The sequence below is a fragment of the Primulina tabacum genome, chromosome 3, assembly GCF_025594145.1.
Source record: "Primulina tabacum isolate GXHZ01 chromosome 3, ASM2559414v2, whole genome shotgun sequence".
Classification (NCBI taxonomy): domain Eukaryota; kingdom Viridiplantae; phylum Streptophyta; class Magnoliopsida; order Lamiales; family Gesneriaceae; genus Primulina; species Primulina tabacum.
In genome coordinates this window covers 2,577,546-2,592,628 of record NC_134552.1, presented here as the reverse complement: position 1 = coordinate 2,592,628, position 15,083 = coordinate 2,577,546, and the positions used below count along the sequence as shown (strand labels likewise).

The following is a 15,083-nucleotide window of genomic DNA, read 5'->3' as shown; positions in this document are numbered from 1 at the left end:
TTAGTAAATAAATACCGACGAATTATATATTGAATAATTTCAGTTCGAGGCGATAAAAACGTTAATTTTTAACTAATATTCACGTCACCCTTTTGACTATAAAAAAGCAACGATTCCTAATGTCATAGATATCATATAGTAGGCTACTGGTGGAGTTCCGGTCAAAAGAGAACCCATAGTTCTATTCTGCCATTTGGCATTGTAAGTACATTTTTTTCTAGTAGTGTTAAACATATGAAACAGTCAGTTCTTGCTCATATCATCTTCCAGTTTAGTTTAAGTACAAAAATGATGAGTTGTTATTATTAAATTTAGTGTCTGTGTAGCTTCATGAACAATGGTGGCCATGTTTATCCTAGGAATGAATAGGGATGATAGGAATATGAACTTTTTTGGTAGCCATTCGATTTCGTGTTTGTTCTCGAAATGTATGTCCAGTCTTTTTAAAGTTTCAGGTTTTTTCAACTTTCTAGCTTTTCGTACAGAGAGTTTACCGGACAGGAACCATGTTTTTCAGAGTTCTAATCTAAGGTCAGCTGAGAAATGCAGAGTCTTTCCTGTGAAAAAAACATGCAAATTCGAAGGTAAAATAACAAGGGGGAATCCAGAAATATAGTCGAGATCGTCATGTATTTTGTGGGGGTGGAGAAATATATTAATATACATGTAAAATCATTGATAAGGAACATTGTTTTGATCAATGTGTGTCTCCTTTGTCTTGTTTGATGTATTTTTGGACGGACTTGTTACTCGAGAATCACAAAAGCGTTGAATCTATGATTGCTACAAAGGAATCAAATATTTTGCTTTGTTCTCGTCTTATTTTTCTGCCAACTTCTCGAGAAAGTTCACGGAAATCACCATTTAACATTTTCCGTGGATCACACAGATAGTGGAAGTACCATACCAGCAAAAATGGAGCCTGGGAAATCGGTTGATGACCAGTTCTCAAAGCTGCACCCATGCTTACCTGTGGACACAAGAATTGCTATTTTAGGAGGCGGGCCGAGTGGATTATCAGCAGCTTATGCACTGAGTAAACTAGGATATTGTGATGTAACTGTGTTGGAGAAGTATCACACAGTTGGTGGGATGTGTGAATCAGTAGATATAGAAGGTATAGAGAAGATTAAAGCTTTCCTTTTTTAACTAGATACACATTCAATGTCAGTTGACCCAGTGAAATCAACCGCTGGGCTAATTGAATAATCTGTTGGCAGCGGATTTGTCGTTTTTCTATGGAAACATCTGATTACTTATGCATGTTTCTATCACAGGAAGGATATATGATCTTGGAGGACAAGTTCTTGCAGCTGGCAGCTCTCCAACTGTTTTTCACTTGGCGAAAGAAATGGGTTCAGATTTAGAAGAGATGGATGCCCACAAACTAGCTCTTATTGATAGTTTCACAGGGAAATATCAAGATATACAGGTTGCAGATGACTACGTATCAGTAATCTCATTAACGTTAGAGCTACAGGTACATCTTTTTCGATCTTTTAAGGCTGTATATCTTATTGATACTTCAAACTGGTATCAAATTCTTAATTGTTGTGCTCCATTTACAGGAAAAAGCCAAGAAATCGGGTCAAATAGGAGTTCATGCTGTGAACGACTCTGCCTTTGACTTGACGCCAGAGTTTCTCGAACACCGGGGTATAAAATCTGTCCCTAAATCAGTAGCTTATGGATATACTGCTTCAGGGTATGGATTTGTTCAAGACATGCCTTACGCCTATATTCATGAGTTCACTAGAACGTCCATGGCCGGTAAAATTAGACGGTTCAAAGGTGGTTACTTGAGTTTATGGCAGAAAATAAGCACATCTTTGCCAATAAAAGTCCTCTGCAACACCGAGGTTGTGGGAGTAAGACGCCATTCATCAGGTGTCAAGATTGAAATCAAAGATGGTGAAGGATACTCCAAAAGTTTGGAATTCGATAAAATAATCATAACGGGGGCGTTTCCATTCAAGAATGGGAAAACATACAGATCACCATCATTCACTTCTGAAGGTTTGGGAGTCTATTTCTTTAGCAGCACTAATCTTGCCGCGAATGTTTTTTAGACTGATTCTAAAAGAAAGTTCTCTTTCTACAGATACTCAAAATGACACAATGGATTTCAGTGAGATTGAAAAGAAACTGTTCAGTAAAGTGCAAACAATTGACTACTACACTACGGTTATGAAGATTAAAGGAATGGAACATTTGCCTGTTGGATTTTATTACTTCGGTGAATTCATGAATGATCCTTCTACAATAGGAAATCCAGTGGCGGTTCAGAAATTCTATTCTGATACTAATATATTCCTATTCTGGTCATATGGCAACTCAGCCGATATCAAGGGGGAAGAAGTAACAAAGTTGGCCATCGGAGCAGTTAAAAGAATGGGGGGAGAGGTTGAAATGGTAATTCTACAACGACGATTCAACTATTTTCCTCATGTTCAAAGTAAAGGTAAGTAATATTTCAAAAAAGTTCTTGACACTCCAATGTTTAAAGAAGGCAACGGATTCAAACAACTTTACTGCAGATATGAAGAATGGATTCTATGAAAAACTAGAAAACAAGCTTCAGGGGCAACAGAACACTTACTATGTTGGTGGTCTAATGGCATTTGAGCTTACGGAGAGAAATTCAACATATGCCATGGCTTTGGTTCGGAATCATTTCGCCAGTAATGTTCCATTGCCAAAATTTCCCTACGTCAAGGTTTAAACATCAGATTTTCAAAATTCAAAATAAAATTGCAAATACGAAGTAAAGTGTGTTAAATGAATACTTGACCACTTTTCTTGCAGAGATTGTTTCCATTGAAGTCTGAGTGCTTAGACAAGATCCCTCAAAAGCTAGCTGAATGCAAAGGAATTGAGTTTCCCGATCTATCCAGCCTTGATGACTATTTGAGACACTGGGGAACTCATAGTATACTCCATAAAAAGATTCTTTATACTTGGATAAACGAAGAAGGAGAAGTGGTGAACCAAAGGACTTTTGGAGAGCTACATGCTAATGCTGCTTGTATTGCTGAAAAATTATTGTCCAGCCGAAAACATGCCATTAAGCCTGGTGATAGAGTCCTTCTTGTTTATGTCCCAGGTCTTGATTTTATTGATGCCTTCTTTGCATGTTTAAGAGCCAGAGTGTTACCAGTCCCAGTTCTGCCACCTGATCCACTGCAAAGGGGTGGACAAGCACTGTTAAAAATAGAGAATATTGCTAAATCAAGCAATGCAGTGGCAATTCTCTCAACTGTGGGTTACCATTCAGCAGTTCGTGCAGGTTTTGTGAAGAACTTAATACCACTGTCCTACAGAAATGGGAGATCCTCTGGTCGTTGGCCGAATCTTCCATGGTTACATACAGATTCTTGGATCAGGAATTCTAACGGCACCATTGTTCCTACGAGAGAAGCAGATTCCAATGTGGTACCTCGGGCCGATGAAGTGTGTTTTCTTCAATTCACTTCTGGATCGACTGGCGATGCAAAAGGCGTCATGATAACTCATGGTGGGCTAATACATAATGTGAAGCTAATGCATAGGAGATACAGAAGTACATCGAATACAGTACTCATCAGTTGGCTCCCACAATACCATGACATGGGACTGATTGGTGGGCTTTTCACAAGTTTGGTTAGTGGTGGAAAGGCTGTCCTGTTCTCTCCGATGACATTTATAAAGAACCCCCTTTTATGGCTTGACACCATCAGCAAGTACAAGGGAACTCACAGTGCTGGCCCAAACTTCTCTTTTGAACTTGTGATTCGAAGGTTAGAGCTTGACAAGAACAAGGCTCGGACATATGATCTTTCGTCAATGCTGTTTCTAATGATTGCTGCTGAACCAGTACGACAGAAAACTTTGAGTAGATTTATTGACCTCACTAGTAAATACGGTCTTTCCCAATATGTAATGGCTCCTGGCTATGGATTGGCGGAAAATTGTGTTTTTGTCAGCTGTGCTTATGGGGAAGGAAAACCTGTATTGGTTGATTGGCAAGGACGAGTAAGTTGTGGTTATGTATCATCGGGTGATGAAGATGTGGATGTGAGAATTATTGATCCAGAAACTGGTAAAGACCACGAAGAGCAAGGAAAGGAAGGTGAAATATGGATCAGTAGTCCAAGTGCAGGAGTTGGATATTGGGGTAGAGAGGAGCTTAGCATCAACACTTTCAGTAATGAGCTTGAGAACCATCCTGGTCGGAGATACACAAGAACTGGAGACTTGGGACGGATAATTGATGGAAATTTGTTCATTACAGGAAGGATAAAGGATCTCATCATTGTCGCAGGGAAAAATATTTACTCAGCAGATGTTGAAAAAACAGTTGAAAACTCGTCAGAGCTCCTCCGCCCTGGCTGCTGCGCTGTCATTGGAGTGCCAGAGGAGATTTTATCAGCAAAAGGGATATCAATATCAGATACCTCTGATCAGGTGGGATTGGTTGTAATTGCAGAAACTAGAGATGGTAAACCAATGGCTAAAAATGCCGTCGAACAAATCAAAGCAAAGGTTGCAGAAGAACATGGTGTGAATTTAGCTGCAGTGAAACTGATCAAACCAAGAACAATCAGCAAGACTACATCTGGGAAAATCAAGAGATTTGAATGCCTAAAACAATTTGCTGATGGAACACTGAACTTGTTACCAGAACCAGTGGTTCCAAAACGGTTATTGCTGCGGTCAAATACTACAGGAACGTGCAGAGAGGGCCACACACCTCGAACCCAGCTCAAGATAAATATTACATCACAAAGTAAGATATTAAGTTATACAGAAATCATTGAGTTTTTAAAGGCACTTGTCTCAGAGCATACTGGCGTTCCTGTTAGCAAAATTTCAACAACTGTAAGCCTCACCTCTTATGGAATTGATTCCATTGGCGTGGTAAGAGCAGCTCAAAAGCTTTCAGATTTTCTTGGTGTACCAGTTGGAGCAGTTGACATTTTCACAGCAACAAGCCTTGATGACTTGGCTTGCTTCTCAGAATCTTTAGTGATGAAGACTCAACCACAAGATATGAGAAATACTGCTTATCATACAGAAGAAGATAAGGATATCTGTTCGCAATTAATGACTGAAGTTCACCTACCTCAAGAAGTTTCTTTATCACACAAAATGTGTATCGTATTATTGCAATATCTTCTTCTTACTTACATCACATTCTTGCTGACCCTTCCTGCATATATAGCGATTTCTATCCATGAGAAGCTGATGTCTTCCACCCTTAGTCTGATAACAGTAACTCCAGCAGCACCGTATGTGATCTCCTTACTACTTGCACCTCTTTCCTGGATCCTATGCATATTTTCTACATGCAGCTGTATTGCTCTTTTTGGAAACTCGTTTCTTCAACCAAATTACGCTTTAACTCCCAATTCATCAATATGGTCACTCGACTACATCAAGTGGTGGGTACTGTGCAAGGCTCAAGAAATTTCCTCGAAAGCATTGGCTGTACATTTGAGAGGAACACAACTGCTGAACTTTTGGTTTCAAATTCTTGGAGCCAAGATAGGATCATCGACAATTATTGACACGATCGACATCACTGACCCAGCACTAGTTTCTATTGGAGATGGAGCTGTACTTGCAGAGGGAGTCTTAGTACAAGGTCATGAGGTGAAAAATGGAATCTTGAATTTTCACCCCATAAGAATTGGAAATAATTCCTCAGTTGGTCCCTATGCTGTGATCCAAAAGGGAAGTGTTATAGGAGATGGAAGTGAAATACCGGCATTGCATGTCACCGAAGCGGGAAAACTTGCTTCCGGATCATACAAAACTAGCAACATCCAAAAAGTATGAACTATCTCAGATTAACTACTTGTTTTAAAAGCTTTGGAGAACTTATGATCTGAGATTGACCTAAATTATTATGCTCACTGTTTTTTCCCAGGTTGCAGAACTGGCAAAAGTGCAAATTGAAGCTAGATATCAGTTATTACCTCATCTCATGGGTGTCTACGGAGTCGGACTTATAAGCTCTTTCTCAGCAGCCATATTCTACTGCATCTACATCATGCTAGTCCAAAATACTCCATCAATTAAGCACTTCACATTGTTGTGCATCTCCGGAGCTTTCCACTGGTTTCCTTTCACCATTGTTGCATACGCTACACTGATTGATAGCACATCTCTGAGTCCACTGAAATTTTCCATCGCAGTTGCTGCAGCATATCTGTCTCACGGCTTGATCCTTTGTCTGCTTACATCCTTGATAAACCTTTTTCTGTCTGAAAACGAGGAAGCACAGCAATCACAATACCGAATGTGGCTTCGTCACAGAATCAATGTTGCCTGCCATCTGAGATTTGCGAAGCTCCTTTCTGGGACAGAAGCTTTTTGCATATACTTGAGGCTTCTAGGTGCAAAAGTGGGGAAATGTTGCTCTATTCGTGCGATTAATCCAGTTTTAGAGCCCAAACTTGTATCAATCTGTGCAGGCGTCCATCTAGGTGATTTCAGCCGTATTATTACTGGTTTCTACTCATCCTATGGTTTCACAAGCGGAAAAGTTGAGGTGCAGGAAAATTCAATTGTTGGGAGCCAAAGCGTAGTCCTTCCTGGTTCAACTATTCAAAAGGAGACGATTATTGGCGCACTTTCAGTTGCTCCGATCAACTCAGTGCTTCAGAGCGGCGGTGTTTATATTGGATCTCAAACTCCCATTATGATAAAGAACACAAAGCATGAGCTGGATGAACGTATCGAAGAAATGGACACAGCCTACAAGAAAATTGTTGGAAATCTTTCTGCGAATTTGGCTTCTACAACTCTTAAGGTCAAATCAAGATATTTCCACCGAATTGGAGTTAGTGGGAAAGGAGTACTAAAAATGTATGAAAACATAGAAGGTTTGCCTGAACACAAGATTTTCCGAGCTGGGAAGACTTATCCTATCATAGTTAGGCACAGTAACAGCTTGAGCGCTGATGATGATGCTAGGATTGATGCACGAGGTGCAGCTGTTAGAATATTTTCTGATACAGATGATCAAACCTCCCTCTTGGACTTGACGTTGAAAACAGGCAAGGCATTTTATGCACGCACTATTTCTGATTTTGTGACATGGCTTGTATGTGGACTACCTGCAAGAGAAGAGCAAGTGAAGCGCGCACCACATATCAGAGACGCGGTGTGGATGTCACTTCGCAATGCAGAAACTTTTACTCAACTTCATTACTACTCGAACATCTGCAGGCTCTTCAGGTTCACAGATGGGAAAGAAATGTATGTCAAATTCAAGTTGAGCCCTTTTGATAAGAGCATTAGTGAAGACTCGGGTAAGGTTGACCCCATTGGAATCCTTCCTCCAGAAACTGGTGCTATCCCTCGTGACAGTAACGACAATCGTCCAAAGCTTTTTCTTGCTGAGGATTTTCAACGCCGCGTTAATTCATCTGGTGGGGTCCATTACATTTTCCAGCTCCAATTCCGGCCTATACCTCAAGATGAGGTCAAGCAAGATATTGCCCTTGATTGCACGAAACCATGGGACGAATCCGAGTTCCCCATCGTGGATGTAGGAGAGGTGATTATTACTGAAAACCTCACAAAAGAACAGTCGGAGCAGCTTGAATTCAATCCTTTCCTTAGATGCCATGAGGTGGATGTCATACGTGCAACATCAGCCTCTCAGAGTGCCTCAATCGATCATGGTCGTTCACTAGTGTATGAAATCTGCCAGCACTTAAGAAACAACCAGCCTCTCCCAGAGGCATGGAGAGCATTCATAGAGCAATCAGATGTCAAAGTAGACCTCTCAGGATGTCCAATAGCAGCAAAGTTACAGAAAGGGGACTCAACCTCAACCGAAGTAACACTTGCAAGAACCTGGTACCAAACATCATGGGCGATTTTCATTCAACCGTTGCTTCAAACATTCTTGCCCTACTACCTACTAGCATATGTCATCTCCACCCCACTAAACTGGCTGCTATACACCAAAAATACCATGAAATACCCACTGCATTGGCTACTACCTTTGTTTTGGGTTGTCTCAGGCACATGGACAGCACTGGCTTGTGCAGCAGCAAAATGGGTTCTGGTAGGAAACAAGAAAGACGGCGGGACAGCAACTATGTGGAGCAAAACAATCTTCATGGACACAATCTGGCAAGCATTCAAGACACTAGTGGGTGAATACTTCGTCGAGATGACTGGCGGATCACTCCTTTTCGCTGTTTGGATGAAGATAATGGGATCAGATATTGACTTGAGCGGGGGAGTGTATGTGGACAGCATGGGAGCTGTGATGAATCCTGAAATGGTGGAGATTGGCAATGGGGGTTGTGTGGGCAGAGAAGCTCTGCTGTTTGGTCACATATATGAAGGTGAAGGAGGGAAAGTGAAGTTTGGGAAGATTACAATAGGCGACGGGGGGTTCGTGGGGAGTAGAGCAGTGGTCATGCCTGGGGTAGTGGTGGAAGAAGAAGGGAGCCTTGGCGCTCTTTCACTTGCCATGAAAGAAGAAATTGTGAAGCGTAAGTGACACATTTGATCAAACACTTGGTAGGCGTTTCCACAACCTTAAATAAAATTATCAGCTGGTTAATACATTCAAATAAAATGTTTTAGACAAATAATAGCAATAAAAAGAATTCCTCTATGAATCTCCATTTCCAAGAAACTTGGCTGTAACAAAGTCAAATTTGGGGTTTCTGTTTGGTCAGTTTTTCGAATAATTGAATCAATTTATTTTAAAATTGAATATGTTTATTGTGAGACTCTTTTACATATCTATATTCATGAGACGAAATGACTCATTCATATATAAAATAAAAAATAATATTATTGACATAAAAATAGTTTTTTTTGTGATTTTTTTTAAATATTGACGTTAAATAATACTTAAAAATGAATTTAAATATTATTTTATTTTAATTAGACCTCAATTAAGCTAATTTTAGGAATGACCAATCTCTTCTTGTTTTTTAATATTATTATTATTATAATAATAATAAGAGAGAAGAGTCTAGAAAAACCTTTTTTTTAAGATCCCAAATATAGATTATTAAAATTAGTTTCAACTCTAAGAAAAGAGTATAAAATTGGAAATTAAATATACTTACATACTTTATTCTTATTTTTAAAAAAATTCCTTAGAGGGGAATTTCATTATTCATATTAAATACAAACTTAGTATTATATAAAATTTAGTATTGAAAAATAATATTGTCCTAGAGATTTTATTTTTAATTAGCAAGAAATATATGCATGAAAACACGATTTTGTTTTGTGTTTTCTGAAAGGAAAAGACGATTTTTTCTTGATGCGTGAGCTAGGAAAAGTAGACACAATGGCTTCCTAATTGGATATGTATCATTAATTTTACGGTCAATTTGAAGCAAAAGTTGGTGATTTCCGCGAGATTGATTGAAGTTTTACTTGCAGACGATACCAATTATACTTCATTTCTGCTTTGTTTGTCTCCTTTTTCTACCATTTTTTACGCCAAATTGTACATGGGTTTTTTAGGAGGACATTGAAATGGCTGTGGTGGAAGATTTGGGAATTGATATCAGGTTAGTTTTCTTTCTTCTTTTTTTTCGTATTGCAGTTCTGCAAAATGCTGAGTCTTTTTAGTTTAGGTTTCTATTGTTTTGTGTTCATGGTTGAATTTACTGTGGAACGTGGAGGTGTTTTAGGGTTTTTGATTCATATGGATATTCCCTGTATCATGCATAAGTAGGGGCAGACGATGAACTTATCAAGGGGCGACTTTGCGTTAAAAAAAATTCTCGATTGAAGATGGTTAGGCTTATAATTGACTACATTGTGGAAGGGATGATGTTTAGTTCCCATTTTGTCTGTGTCCTTTCATTTTGTGTTCTGTTTTTATTTGGTAAATTAATTGGACCAAAATGTAATTTATATATATTTGAATGCAATTACATGGAACAACAGCTCGGATATTGAAGTTGATGGTATTAGAGGTGATGATGGTATAGAGGAGGATGTTAGTGATGAGGAGATTGAGGCGGAAGAACTCGAGACGCGAATGTGGAAGGATCGTGTGAAACTCAAAAGGATCAGGGAAAGGAAGATACTCACTGCACAGCAAGCTGCAAAGAAGCAGAAGGCGAAGTCGACGATGAACCAAGCCTGTAGAAAGAAGATGGCGCGAGCACAAGATGGGATTTTGAAGTACATGTTGAAGCTTATGGAAGTCTGCAATGCTCGTGGATTTGTGTATGGTATCATCCCCGAGAGTGGTAAACCAGTAAGTGGTGCATCAGATAATATACGAGCTTGGTGGAAAGAAAAGGTTAAGTTCGACAAAAATGGCCCTGCGGCAATTGCTAAGTATGAGATTGAATCCCATCATGTGGCTGATGGAGGTAAAGATGATAAGGGGATCTTGTCAGGCGTTCTTCAAGACTTGCAGGATGCAACATTGGGATCTCTTCTGTCTTCCTTGATGCAACATTGTGATCCACCACAGCGGAAGTATCCATTGGAGAAGGGTGTTCCGCCGCCTTGGTGGCCATCAGGGAACGAGGAATGGTGGATGAGATTGGGATTGCCCAAGGGTCAAACTCCTTCGTATAGGAAGCCACATGATCTGAAAAAGATTTGGAAAGTTGGGGTATTGACTGGTGTTATAAAGCACATGTCTCCTGAAATTGGAAAGATCAGGAGGCTGATCAGTCGGTCGAAGTTATTACAGGATAAGATGACGGCAAAAGAGAGCTTGATATGGTTATCTGTTTTGAGCCGAGAGGAAACCTTGCTTAAGTATGAAAATGGTTCTTCTTGTATTAGTGAGGCACCTTCAGAAAGTCTTGGACGTAAGAAGAAACCTTGTATTGAAAGCGATAATGATTATGATGCTGACGGCTGTATGGCTTCTGTTTCATCTAAAGTCGAGTGGTGGAATAAATCTGCAAATGTACCTAGTGAGACTCCTGTTTATTTGACTTCGCAATATGTCAACAATGAAGAGAAAGTAGAAAAATCCCGTAAAAGAAAATGCCCAAATTTGAGCGCTGCTAGAGCAGTTACAAATGTGATCCCAGATAATGCTTCCTTGCATTATTCAGAGGCTCAAAGTACGAATGGTTCTCAGTCAATTCTTGAGCCTGAAGATTCTTGGTTGGGTGATGCTTGTCAACTTTCTAAGTTGCAAGAGAACACACATAGTGCTGTATTGCACCACAAATTTCAAGCCCAGGGACCAGTGAATTCTGTATGCCAGCCAGAACCTCAAGGTTCTATTATACCTCAGGGACCTCAAAATTCTGAGCCGCCGCAGCATGGAATGCTATCTCTTTCATACGATCCATCAGTTGCTATTGAACTTCAAAATCAGCAGCCTGCGGCAGCATTTACTGAGATACAATCAAGAACAGAGGATTTAGGATTCCATTTACCAGTGTCACCTAGAAATGGGAATAATATCCCTGGAGGAGAGTTCCCTGATGATGTGAAAGGCAAATTCTTTAATGAATCTGGCCGTACAGACAGTGAACTGTTTCCATCTTCTCTCGCGCTGTCACCCGGAGGATACAATCCATTTGATAGCACAAGTTCATTTGATAACGGTGAATATGATTTAATGTTTGATGATATTCTGAAATACTTTGCTTCATAAGATGGTATTTCTGCTGCTGGGATGTATTTAAATCTTTCTACGGCAACCAGCTATTTTTGGGGCCATTGCGTTCCAACATCAAGTCTGTTAACTTTCTATATTAGTTGCTGTTGTATATATTTGTTTCATAAAAAAGGTAAGAGATTTGGAATGTTTTGGTAAATTATTAGAGGTTGAACCAACACGTGCACTTTTTCCCCAATACTCAGCACCCAAATTCAATTTTAAAATGTACTCGCCAAACTTTTGAAGTAATTAAAAAAAGAACCTCTAAACACAGACCACAAATTACCGCTAATTTGCCCATAACTTATAGAATTCAAGGGAGCAAAAAAACAAGGGAAGCACCCTACTAATCAAGCAATGGATTTATATCTGCAAAGAACTTTACACCTGACAACTCTATCATGCACATAAAAACCAGGTGTTACCATGATCTGGACTCGGTTAGAACCCTGAATGTTCTGCCTATCCGCAAAAACATCTTCCTCGTAGCAAGCCTCAAAAAAGCGGTTTTCATCGACTCTCAATATACTCAAAGGCGGATCAAATGAGAAGGCGAGCAAATGAACCAACCATATGCACTTTGCAGCAACAAAAAATGCTTGCAGAAGCTGCTCAGGCCATGGCCTGGTCCAACCTAAACTGGCAACTATGCCACTCATTTTCTGATCACAAAATTTACTGAATTCTTCACTGTAATACTTGGTCCCTTTTCTCAAAACTTCATTCCATCGTAGATTTCTCAGTGCAACAAAGGATTGGAACTTATCTCGCCGGTCTTGTTGGGGATCCAAGAACTTTGGAGTACCATTTCTTTGAAATACACAGTTCTCGAAATCTTGGTAAAGGAATTGGTTTATGACAGCTTCTAAATGGTATAGCACAGCTTTTGAGTGTTTTGAATTTAGAGACAAATTGTAAGGATGAAGAATCGAGTTCAGATTATCCATTAGAGTGTTATCACTATCTTGAATCCGCCCTATTAGAATTTTGCAGAATTGCTTAACAGATAATCTTGCTTCCGATATAATCTGCAAGAATCCTTCCACCATTGCTTCCTCACTCACTGGCATCAAGTTTTCTGCACTCCCATCAAAAGATCCTCGTTTCGAAAGCTTCTTAATAGTTTCATCTGATCGAGAATTATTTACTTCCACAGCTTGTGTTAAGGCCTTTCTAAGTTCCTCACAAAAAGTCTCTAAATACTCTAACTTCTGACTTAGTTCCCCTAATGATGCCCTCATATCAGAAACTTCAACCAATGCGGAGTCTCTACTTTTATTAGCTTCTGCTACCTCTTTCTTCAGTGCCTCGATTGATACCGTCCCCAAGTCACTAAGAACTTGGGAAACTTCAGTGGGTTGTGGCTGAATAGGCGCACTGTCATTTCTATTCTTCTTCTTTAGCTTAGGGAACCACCATGAAAACTTCATCCCTTTATTTCCTGGTTGCGAATGAACAGAAGAGTGCAAATCAGGTGACGGAACATTAGTTTTAGACTTCTTATCATTCTTGGATATGCCAACGGGTTCACTACTTATGGATGCAGGCTGGCAATTGTTGCAAGATGTGAGTGATTTTAAGTTCCCTAAGCTGCTTTTCCTAGACTTAGTGTAACCTGCAATGGAATTTTGATCTTCTGAAGGGCATACGTGTCCCTCCAAATTCATTAATGCGAAAGGCAACCCTTTTATAAAAGATTCATTCATCGTGCGGTAATCTGATGATTCTGTTTCATCTGCATTTCCACCACTTAAAGCTTGTTCTCCCCAACTCCCTGCGTAATTTCGATTATCCAGCAGAATTTTCTGATACCCTGGTAAAGGTTCATCTTCGTAACTCTGTCAATATTTGATATTGTCAATCATTATCAAGAAAAAATTTCTTGTCATTTGAACTTAAACGGTCTATAATGACAAAGCCATGCATGTTTTGAATATCTCTATTTAACATCCAAAAAAAGTGAACGAATATGGGAACCCTTTATGAAAAATTGGAACCACCCCTTTCAAGATAGATCAAACCAAGATTAAAGCAAGACATTTTACCTGTACAATCTTCATTTACAAGCAATGCTTGATCCCCGACTTGGAGTAAAAGCCAAGTTAAAATATTCTATCATGTTTTAATCAATTAATCAAGCACCCACTTCGAAGCCATGGCTAACGAAACTTTCGGGGCAATTAACTCATAAAACGACAAATCACAGCCAAAAAACCAACCCCGAAAATTATCAAACTCAGAGCTCCAATCTCCAAATTAATAAACCTTAAAAAAAATTAGAAGACTGAACTTACCGGGGTAAAAACAGGGTAATCTCTCGCAGAGAACTGTGGAGCATGGCGAGAAACAGGGGATGCAGAAAGGAATCTCACGTCTTTAGGACTAGTTCCCTGCATTAAAGCGGCGTGAAGCGCCCTGAGCTCCACAGCTTTAGCAATAGCAACTTGAATATCTTGCCTGCTGACCTCCTTCCCGTTGCCATTTTCGCTCTGTTCTCGATAACTTGCAGCCATTCACAGGTCAAAAAACAAAGCACACATACATATAAATATAAATATAGTTCAGCCCAGAAAGAACGATTGCAAAGAAAGCGAGCGTAACACTACATTAAAGAGACGACATGTCTGTCTGTATCCAACAATCGATTAACATGGGATAAAACGAAAACAAGAGTAGAGGGGTTTGGGCAGAATCATCGATTGGATTTGGTTCTGTTTCTGAAAAAGTGGAATTCTTGAAGAGGCAGGCTTCTGCTCAATGATGAAGCGAAGTGGAATGAGTGCATGTGAACTAAAGAGAGGGAGACATCGCAAGAAAGTGGCAGGCTTGTGTAGTTCTCACTCTATAACAGTGTCAGGGGAGAAGTGGTGAATTACCAAATCACATAACCTTTTAATTTTTCTTATTTTTTAAAAATAATTTTGACCATTGAATTTGATTTTATTTATTTATATACTTTTTAAATTTTAAAACTTTTTTTGGGAAACATCTTGAAATTTATTTTGTGTTGAATTATTTATTTTTAAGTATCATGTGAGAATTTTAAGATTTAAGAGTTAAACACACTATTTATAATTCGATTGTGGATAGGATAAATTAAACATTATCTGAATTTTTTTTAAAGAAATGACTTATAAATAATATAGGCATGTTTGCATATTTTTCTTATCAATAAAAAGATTTCTCGAAGAGCCGAGTAATACATTGATAGATGAGTAGGTCTCTTGTGAGACGGTCTCACGAATCTTTATCTGTGAGACGGGTCAACCCTACCGATATTCACAATAAAGAGTAATATTCTTAGCATAAAAAGTAATATTTTTTCATGGATGACCCAAAAAAGATATATGTTTCACAAAATACGACTCGTGAGACTGTCTCGCACAAATTTTTGTCTTGATATTAAGATTCATACTCTTTGATGAGTTCTTAAATTCGAGACTTAATTATGATAAACTTAAATATATATCAC

The 15,083-nt window shown here is 39.1% G+C and overlaps 3 protein-coding genes and 1 long non-coding RNA gene across 4 annotated transcripts; 2 read left to right on the top strand and 2 right to left on the bottom strand.

The window, feature by feature from the left end:
* Window positions 1-166: 166 nt before the first annotated feature.
* LOC142539289 (uncharacterized) lies at window positions 167-3,494 on the bottom strand. The gene is made up of 4 exons (XR_012818858.1): window positions 3,268-3,494; window positions 2,787-3,180; window positions 2,600-2,706; window positions 167-970 (listed from the first exon to the last, which is right to left on the bottom strand). It is a non-coding gene; the product is annotated as an uncharacterized LOC142539289 (long non-coding RNA).
* A 2,393-nt stretch (window positions 3,495-5,887) lies between these two features.
* Window positions 5,888-8,696, top strand: LOC142539288 (uncharacterized). The gene has a single exon (XM_075644645.1). It carries the CDS (start codon window positions 5,888-5,890, stop codon window positions 8,501-8,503), a length of 2,616 nt encoding a protein of 871 aa, XP_075500760.1. The 3' UTR covers window positions 8,504-8,696.
* A 559-nt stretch (window positions 8,697-9,255) lies between these two features.
* Window positions 9,256-11,707, top strand: LOC142539286 (ETHYLENE INSENSITIVE 3-like 3 protein). Its single transcript, XM_075644643.1, has 2 exons — window positions 9,256-9,536; window positions 9,919-11,707. The coding sequence occupies exons 1-2, from the start codon at window positions 9,502-9,504 to the stop codon at window positions 11,603-11,605; spliced, it is 1,722 nt and encodes a 573-aa protein (XP_075500758.1). The 5' UTR covers window positions 9,256-9,501; the 3' UTR covers window positions 11,606-11,707.
* A 106-nt stretch (window positions 11,708-11,813) lies between these two features.
* Window positions 11,814-14,478, bottom strand: LOC142539287 (IRK-interacting protein-like). The gene is made up of 2 exons (XM_075644644.1): window positions 13,906-14,478; window positions 11,814-13,449 (listed from the first exon to the last, which is right to left on the bottom strand). Exons 1-2 carry the CDS (start codon window positions 14,122-14,124, stop codon window positions 11,962-11,964), a joined length of 1,707 nt encoding a protein of 568 aa, XP_075500759.1. The 5' UTR covers window positions 14,125-14,478; the 3' UTR covers window positions 11,814-11,961.
* Window positions 14,479-15,083: the final 605 nt, after the last annotated feature.